The following is a 10,147-nucleotide window of genomic DNA, read 5'->3' as shown; positions in this document are numbered from 1 at the left end:
ATCCGATTTAAATAAAAAAAATCTGATTTTTTGATTTTTTTTTTTAAATAAAAAAAATCAACAACCCTGCTAGGAAGTATAAATAGATGATTGTCTTCACCATCGATGAATCAGCAAAGAGCACAGCAAACATAAGAAACATAACTTAAATGAAAATTAAACATAACTTAATGAAAATTTTGATACTTTTGGCTTCCCATACTTAAACCACAACTTTAAACCTTAAGTTTAAGTTTAAGTTAGACCCGACTTCAGAATACGGGCCATATAATGTAATAGATACAGAAACATTCAGATATAGAGAGAGAGAGAGGGGGGGGGGGATGATAAGCAGGAGAGAGAGAAATAAAGAGGGGGACAAAGAAATGGAGAGAAAGGGCAAGTGTGTGTTGAGAAGGAGAGAATTGGATAAGATCCAAAAACTCCTCAAAGATTAAATGGCGATTTTAATAGATATGATTATGAAAGATATCAATTTGTGCTGTACAGCTATGGATATAGGACTGACCAGGGACTCACATAGGGGCCTACCTTTTCTTTAAAAAAATCTCTGAAACACCCCCCCCCCAAAAAAAAAAAAAAAAAGTAGAAAAGAAAACAAAGTTTATCACCACTCGTTGTGGAGCATTTTCCAGTAAGAGTTAAAGACAAGATGGAATAATATAAAAATGAATAAATAGAAATAACGTTTGAGGGGGAAAGAAAAGAGCGAAGTAAACAATGCCAATAAGGGTGCAGACTAAGAATGATCCTCCTCATTAAAGGGGAATCCAACCCAAATAAAAACTTGCTTTTAGAGGAAAAAGGAAAATCAGACAAGTTGATAGGTGAAAGTTTGAACAATATCGGACAAACAATAAGAAAGTTATGAATTTTTAAAAGTTGTGAATATTGGTAATCACTATACTATGGAGATTTCAAATTGGCAACAAATGTGATGTCAAAGTGATGTAAGGCAAGGACTATACTCTTCCATGTACTCCATAAAATGACTAAAATTACATTTTTTTTTCAAATGTTTTACTTCAAATTATTTTTTTCTTTCATGAGGACATGAGACAATATACTACCTAAGCTCTATTTAGATTACAGCCCCAGGGGAATTGGTACTTGGGAGAAAACCACAAATTACTGATAATAAAGTACATGGCCTATGGGAAAGTTGTCCTTGCCTCTTCTCATAATGTACTTACCCAGTTGCCAATTTGAAATCTACCTAGTCTTAGAGATCTCACTTTTAAAACAGCCATAACTTTCTTATTGCTTGTCCGATTTCTTTCAAACTGTCACCATTCTGTTTTATTTATTTTTCTCCTTTTAAACACAACTTATTATGACCAGGGCTGGATTCCCCTTTAAGAGAGAGGGACTGGAAGGCATAAATGGAGGACTAGGCGGAAACAATGATGGAGAAGGAGGGGGAGAAGAAGAAGATGAAGGGGGAGGAGGAGAAGAAGGGGGAGGAGGAGGAAGAGAGGAGATAGTAGTTCTAAAATTATGTATGTCCCGTGCACTAGCGTACCTAAGGGGGGGGGGGGGGCAGTGGCGCAGACTGCCCCCCTGACGAGTCACAACTCGTGCAGGGGACGTATCCCTGCCCCCCTTCCCTGACGAGTCACAAAAAACCTGAAGACTTTTTTTGGTAAGAAATCCCTTTTTTTTGGATGAAGACCTTTTTTTTCTTATTTTTCTTTTTTTCTTGTCAATTTTTTTGGGTGGTAAGAAATCTTTTATTTGTGGTTGAAGACCTTTTTTTTTTTTGGCTTGTCAAATTTTTTCCTCCCTTCTGGAAAATCCTAGGTACGCCAGTGGTCCTGTGGCTGCACCAATAACAGCAAGAACACGCTTGATTTGAAATAAATCAACTAGCAGCCTCATTGACGGTGCCAAGAACTTGGGAGGGGTCAGGGGCGGGGACCCTGAGAGCGCAATAAAAATTGACAACTCGATGTCGCGGTGTCCACACAGCCTCACAGGGTGATCCAAGTTCACTGTCTGGTCTGACGTCTTCACTAAAACAGCTGCCACACTGCTTTCCTGGAAGAAATGCCTGTGGTCGGAACCATCTCACGAGCCGGGACTTTCAAACCTCCCAATCATTCGGGCGAAACTCCACCTCTGGGAGGAGGCGATTATTGTGTGTCGGGTCGAGTCACAATGGTTCCATGGGAAGGTGCACTGTATCCGGAGAACGACTCTGCCAAGGGAGAGGAAAGGGGGGGGGGGCGAATCATGGCGGGCGAGGAGATTAATTGCTGCAGAAAGCTGATATTCAATAGCTACGTCCTTTGTTATAATGATAACAACAATTGTATTTTCCCATACAAACGTGTGTTTTTTTCTTCAAGATCTCACAAGGTTGAATTTTGGAAGGGATAATTACTGCACAAACGAAAACCAGACAACTTCAGAAGGGGGAATAACAAAAGAAGAAAGTTCAAGGTAGAAGTCCTACCCGGAACAATATAAATACAGTAGAAATTACGTGCAACAAAAATAATACTAATGATAATAATAATGACAATTTAATAAAAACAAAATAATATTGATAATTATTATAACATAATAATAATAATGAAAAAATATTTTGTATGTTGATGTAATCAAGATACTTACATTTTATTGATCATTTACATCACGATACAGGGGTGGCGATCCTGGGATCACAGTGCCCCCCCCCCCACTTTTTAAAGCACTAAAAAAGTGTCCCCTCACGAACATGTACTGTGCCCTTTTCACCTGAGGAGGAACCGTTTTAGGGGATACCAATTAGTGCCCTTTCTCGTATAAGTGCCAATTTTTACAACCCCCCCCCCTCTCGAACGATTTCTGTGTCACTTTTACCTGAGAAGGACCCGTTTTATGTGTTAGTAAGTGCCATTTCTCGAATCAGTGCCAATCTTTTACCAAAAAAATGCCCCTCTCGAACGTGTTCTGTGCCCCTTTCACTTGAGAAGGATCCGTTTTTTGTGTGAGCAAGTGCACCCTTGCTTTTTTGTTAGTGCCCTTTCTCGAATCAGTGCCCCTTTTTACCAAAGAAAAGTGCTACTCACAAACGTGGTCTGTGCCCCTTTCATACCTAAGAAGGACCCGTTTAATTATAATTATTATGTTAACAAGTGCCCTTTTGAAACAAGAAAACAATATTCTCATTTTTAGATGTAACTGCTTATAGGAAGAAAACTTGTAAGAAAAATCCTACGTGCTATAAGTTTCGAGAGTCATGTGAGTGGGGTAGATAAGCGGTGGCGTACAGATGGGGGGCTCTAGCCCCCCCCCCAAAAAAAAAAGAGAAAAGGAAAGGGAGAAGGGTGAAATATGATATCATTTTCTGAATATTCATGTCGAAATCTATCACAAACTTGGATTTTCGCTTTAAAAATGTTTAATTTTTACTCGCTAACAGCTTCATATAAATTTTACATGATTCGACATATCTAGCCCCCTCAATTTTTTTGCTCACTGCTACACCACTGTAGATAAGTCATTTTTAAAAATTTGATTAAGATAGTGCCCTTTTCGAAAGAAAAGGTGCCCTTTTTCCTGTCCCCCCCCCCCCAACTTTCAAATTCGCTCTGCCGCCCCTGTCAGGATATATGGGGAGAATGCTCTTATATAGATGTCACAAATAAACAAAATTAATTTCTAATAACTTTTTAAAGCTTTGGTGGATTTTCCTCAACCCTTCACCAATGTCTTTTCATAATTTTGTATTTTTACAATTTACTTTTCGTCAGGGTGAACTTTCCCACTAGTGAGGCAAAATGCACGAAACGTCAATTCGTATTTATTCATTTCCACGTAATATAACACAAACTGATTACATAGCTAATATTCAATTGCATGATTAACAGACAAACAGTAACCAAAGTATGAGATAAACAAATACAGAATCGTCACCAAAGCTAGGGACTTAAAACCTTTTTTTCCATTTCAACACCATGCTTATCCTCCATGTACTTGTTTGACCTTAAAGTATCATACCATTAATGCTACTCAGAAGAGGTGTAATGTTTTTTGTATTTATAGGTTAGGTTATGGGCTATATGTCTTCATGTTTCATTGGTATCTTCATCCCGGTCCGAGTGATGTTGAATGTCAAGGGTCCGATGAATTCTTCGCCTTGGCCCATGTGAATTCATATTACCCAGGTCATAGCTGGTTCCCTCACGCCAGTATTCGAACTGGGGTCGACAAGTTTTCTGGGTCATCGTGAAAGTTCACAATGAGTTGACATGAAAATTTCAACTTTTTGGAGGTATCGGAGCTACCAATTAGTATGGTTTTATTTTATCTAGTAGGATTTTTTTTTAGGGAAATGTGACACTAAATAGGATTTTTGAAACTTATAAGAATGAAGATGTTTGGTAGGTTTCTTTTACAATTTTAAAGAAAATTGGATTTCATGCCTGAAAATAGGGTAAAAAAATAAATATTAGGATATTTTTCACAAGCATGGTTGACATTTCTGAGATATATACACATATTGGGTCACTATTGTTACAGATTTTACAGTAATGGCCAACTTGGTTGAACCATAAAATGATAGAACAATGTCAATTCCACATGTTCAGGGAGGTTTAAAACGTTGTTTCCCATGACAATGAGGAGAAAATTAAAATAGTTCATATTTCATATAATGAAATACAAAAAAAAATAGTGAGTGGATGATGTCATCAATGGGTGGACTTGCCCTTTAAAACAAGGTCTTGTCAATACGTTCAAATGAGGAGCTAACTGGCCAACATTGTATGTGGTTAATGTTTAGTCTCAAAATATACCTTTCAAGGTGACTATGGGCCTTTTCACACGTGAATCTTGAATCATCATTGTAATGACGATTGCTATTGTACTCGTGACTATGATTAGCGTGGCGTGATTCTAATCATGTTATAGTTTGGTTTCACACGTGCTAAATATTCGTCGTTAGCCTTAATTTTCACTAGCTGGAATCATCATTCAAATTACAATATTTTTTACCGTGTGAAATGGCGGTATTAACAATAAAGAAGACAGATTAGCTATACTAATTTCATTTGTGTATAGAAGTTGAAGTTTTTCTATTGGAAAGATGAATGAGTTTTACTGCATGGTAGCATAATCATTAACTAGCTGATCTATGTGTTATCATTCAAGAGGACATATTATTACAACACTATGATACAAGACTATTGCATTATGGGTATTGAACCTGGTCAGATCTGGGTAGTTCAGGACTTGAGGTGGAGCTATTAAGGCTGCCGGTTCGTATACCCTTTAAATGATTTCAGTTCAGAGGCAGCGCTAGAGCCTACAGGGGGGGGGGGGGGTACCGGTGACCGTGCCTTTAAGTTTTCAGGTTGTAAAGAAGAGATCGGGGAAAGGAATTCTGAGTTGTATAAAAAGGTCTCGATCGTTTAACTGATTATCTTTATTCGTTTATAAAAACAATGAGTGCAAATATATATATATATATATATATATATATATATATATATATATATAGTGCGTCCCACAAAAAACGAAACCAAGATTTATCAATGAGTTATCATAAATTAATCACAAATACAATAGACAAATGACCTACCATATGATTGTAAAGCTTAGAATCTCCTCTTTCATCTGAAATTACTTAGATTATTTCTCATTCACGCATGACTGAGTAAAAACAATTTGAAGAGGGGATACCAAAAAGTCATTTGGCGGGCTGTATCTGGGTTTCAAAAAGAAAACCACATTTTTATAAAGTTAAATATCTGCTCTTTAATTTGATTCAATTCCATTCAATTACAGAAAATGGTCAAGAAATAACAAAGTTCTGTTTATTTGAAATAAGGCTTGAATTTCAATAATTTCATAAAATTAAGAGGTTCTACGGGCTAAACTCACTTGACACTCCGTTTTGTTGACGATCAGCCATGCATTAAGTATTTTGTTAACCATGCGATTGCTTCTGTGGGAAACCGGTGAAAACACGTTTATTTAATGAAATTATGGAAATACAAGCATTGTTTCGAGGGAACATAACTTTTTTACTTCTTGACCATTTTTTGTGATCAAGGTATCAAATAAAAGAGCAGATATTGAACTTTCTAGGCATGTGATTTTCTTTTTGAAATTCAGATACCCCCCGCCAAATGAGCTTTTGGTATCCTTTCTTCAAATTGTTTTTGCTCACTTATGCGTGAATGGGGAAAAATCTAAGTAATATCAGATGAAAGAGGAGATTCTAAGCTTTACATTGGTAGGTCATCTGTCTATTGTATTTGTGATTAAGTTATGATAAATCATCGCTTAATCTCGGTTTCGTTTTTTCTGGGACGCACTGTATATATATATATATGTGTGTGTATGTGTGTGTGACGGTGTGTTTGTGTGTGTATATATATATATATATATATATATTGCATATAAAACATGCAAAAAGAAAATATCTTAAAATAAATTCAAATGATATTTGAGTATAAAATAATGCCTGCGTAATATTAAAGGACAAGTCCACCCCAACAAAAAGTTGATTTGAATAAAAAGAGAAAAATCCACCAAGCATAACACTGAAAATTTCATCAAAATCGGATGTAAAATAAGAAAGTTATGACATTTCAAAGTTTCGCTGAATTTCACAAAACAGTTATATGCACATCCTGGTCTGTATGCAAATGAGGAGACTGATGACGTCATCCACTCACTATTTCTTTTGTATTTTATTATAGGAAATATGAAATATTCTAATTTTCCTCCTCATTGTCAAGTGATACAACGATTAATTCCTCCCTGAACATGTGGAATTAGCATTGTTTAATACTTTATGGTTCAGTCAAGTTGGTCCTTATTGTCAAATCTATAAAAAATGAAATATTGTATAATTCAAACAATAAAGAGCAAAATAAATAGTGAGTGATGGACATCATCGACTTACTCACCTAGTTGTGCATATCACTGTTTTGTGAAAAATAAGCAAAAACTTTAAAATGTCATAACTTTCTTATTTTACATCCAATTTTGATGAAATTTTCAGCACTATGCTAGTTTTATTTTTCTCTATTTATTCAAGTCAGCATTTTCCTGGGGTGGACTTGACCTTGAAATATAAGAAACGAAAAAGAAGGACGTAAATCAATACAGCGCGTCCCACAAAAATAAGAAACCCGTTTTCAGAGCTAGTTTTCACAATAAATATGTTTCATTTGATACACATGGTAAGAGTGCATGGAATCTCGTCTTTGATTTGAGATCAACAGCTTAGCAAATCGTTCACGCATGGCAGATTACTAAAAAAAAATAGATATTGAGGAATATCAGAAACGATTTTCGCACGAACCCACGGGTGAATCTAAATCCATACTCAATTCAGGGATCAGTGATAGGAACTCAACGAAAATACAAAAGAAATACTAATGAGCTAATTGTCAAATAAGCTCGGTCGTCGTATCACGCACCAATCTTGTCAATTTTTTCTGTGCAACTTGTTTTTTACATTAAAATCTCAAACACGTTTGCTCAGTAATGCCCTGAAGTGTTCGTCTCATATTAGGTATCAAAATAAAGAGGAATGATTGAATTGTATATGATGATGATGGTGGTGGTGGTGATGATGATGATGACGATAATAATGATAATAATGATAATAACAATAATAATAATGATAATAATAATAGCAATAATAATATTAATGATAATAATAATAATGATAATAATAATGATAATAATAATAATAATAACTTTTATGGGATTTTAATATCCAGACAGACAAGGTCATTGAAGCTAGACGACCAGACATCGTTCTCTTAAAGAAGAAGGAAAAGGAATGTCTCATCATAGATATTGCGATTCCGGGAGACTGCAGAGCTTGGCGTAAAGAGGAGGAAAAGATACAGAAGTATAACGATCTGGCATGGGAGCTGAGAAGGATATGGAAGGTGAAGACGAAGGTGGTACCAATAGTCATCGGAGCCTTAGGAACAGTGACATCAAGACACATAAGCTTTCTGGCTGTTCTATGAGTCGAGGTGTCCTTTGAAACGATACAGAAGGCAAGCTTGCTTGGAACAGCTCATATCTTACGGAAGGTCTTGAATTAGAAAGAGAATTGAACAATGAGAAGAGGACCCATTTGATAGAATATAGAACAATAACCCTAGATTTCTGGAAGAAGTCCGGTTGCTGTCTAATATACCAACAAAACATCAAGTTGTGGACAATGGAAATAATAATAGTAATAGTAATGATGATAATAATGATAATAACAATAACAATAATAATAGTAATGATAATAATAACAATATTTTTCATCAAGTCAAATCGATGTTAATTTCGATGTATTTACCTAAAAAATGTCAGTTATGTTTTATTTGAAACATGAAAAGAACAATATATATCAAGCAGAGGAAGTAATGACAAACAGAGAGAATTAAGTCAGAAAACGGATTGTACCTTATCTATCATTGTTCACAGCACCTGCTTGTACTTCACCAGACACATGCTCGATTTTAATAGCGTCCATTTCCTAAGTTCCTTCATGCTCGCAAGAACCACGCCAGACAGTTGAACCACCCATGATGTTACAGACGATTTTTTTGCCCGAAATCGCTGATAATTTAGAGTGTGAAATAATTCATTTCTAATGAAGAGGCCATAAAAAGGAGAAATAACGATGCCACACACAGATGACAAAGTTTTGGGCGCGCATGTCACGTGATTCGGTTCGACATATCCTTTACAGTTTATAGAGGGACCCTTTCTGAAATGAATTGAAGTGGTTTATTAAAAAGAGCATAAAAAGAAAAGCTCGCAGGCTAAACATTTTAAGTTTACAAAAAAAATATCAAAAAAAATAATTTAATTGAACAAAGGTAAGACACAGATGATTAATTAAATCATTTGAAGAAAAAAATAACAATGGTAATATGCCCTCTGTGACTGATAGAATAACAATAAACTTAAAAAGATCCATGTGTTTGACATTACAGATTACAGAAGGGAAACAAATAAAGGTAATAGAACAAAATAGATAAATGGTTTGTTGAAGAAAACCTCAATGATATGATTGAATCAAATAAAAAATAGACGTTGTATGAATAGGATTTAAGCGAAAAATATTACTTTGGGTGAATTAAGAAATAAATTAAATCAAAACAAATCATTGTCTGAAACGGTAACTTGAATTGAATAAAGTTGAATTGGAAAATGGTTTATTATCATTGTACTTCGCAGTCAAGAGGCTGAATTGCGTACACTTTACAGGGTTACAAAAGATAGTGTACAAAACTATTTAAAACATCAAAATTGAAAATAATTGCAACTCAACATAGATTGTTAATATATATACCGAAAGAAAAAGATAAAGTAAAATGGAATTTATTGTTTCAAAAATTAAAACACAAAAAGTGTTTATAGAAATCAATTAAACAATTTTAAAATGTAATGGCACGAGATATATTGAATAAATTAAAAAATAATAATTGATCACATGATGAGAAAATAATAGGCATGAATAATTTATCTTTGTTTATTCAATCAAATGAAACAATATCATTCATATTTTTAATGTAACATTTTGCTGTGATGATTAAAGAGGGCAAAGCCAGGTGAATGACCCACTGAAAAGGATGAAATCGACGCTTGATGATTTATGTACATACTCTAAATATATTTCTAGCGTTTGGCATTCCAAGGAGCATCGCATAGGGATTAAGGTCTTATTTTATCGAAGAAGGACGGGCCGTTAATATTTTGGATCATGTCCAGTAATATATATCAATTTGTGTCGGGTCAGAGCCCAACATATAAATGCTCTACCTACAAATTTTAAAGGTCAAGTCACCCCTACAAAAAGTGGAGGTCTCAATAATAAAAAAGACAAATCGAACCAGCATATCTCGATAAATGTTTTTTTAAGCGGATGAAGAAATTTAGGAAATCTCAAAGCTTTGCTTAATGTCGCTAATTACACAACACGGATGATCTGCAAAGGAGAGAGTCGATGATGTCACGCATTCACTATCCCCGTTGTATTTTATTTATTAAATACAAAATATATCAATTGGTGCAGATTTGACGATTTGACGATTACTCAGCATGTTCAATGAATTAAAATAGGTTGCAGATTGGCGACCACACATTATTCAAGGAGTGATACAGGGTTTCGCATTAGTTATGAGGGAATTTT

The 10,147-nt window shown here is 35.0% G+C and overlaps 1 protein-coding gene across 1 annotated transcript; it reads left to right on the top strand.

Moving 5' to 3' along the window:
* Positions 1 to 1,333: 1,333 nt before the first annotated feature.
* Positions 1,334 to 7,982, top strand: LOC135154101 (uncharacterized). Its single transcript, XM_064099334.1, has 2 exons — positions 1,334 to 1,483; positions 7,725 to 7,982. The coding sequence occupies exons 1-2, from the start codon at positions 1,334 to 1,336 to the stop codon at positions 7,980 to 7,982; spliced, it is 408 nt and encodes a 135-aa protein (XP_063955404.1).
* The last annotated feature ends 2,165 nt before the right edge of the window (positions 7,983 to 10,147 follow it).

The sequence above is a fragment of the Lytechinus pictus genome, chromosome 5, assembly GCF_037042905.1.
Source record: "Lytechinus pictus isolate F3 Inbred chromosome 5, Lp3.0, whole genome shotgun sequence".
NCBI classification, from domain to species: domain Eukaryota; kingdom Metazoa; phylum Echinodermata; class Echinoidea; order Temnopleuroida; family Toxopneustidae; genus Lytechinus; species Lytechinus pictus.
This window is presented reverse-complemented; position numbering and strand designations above follow the sequence as displayed.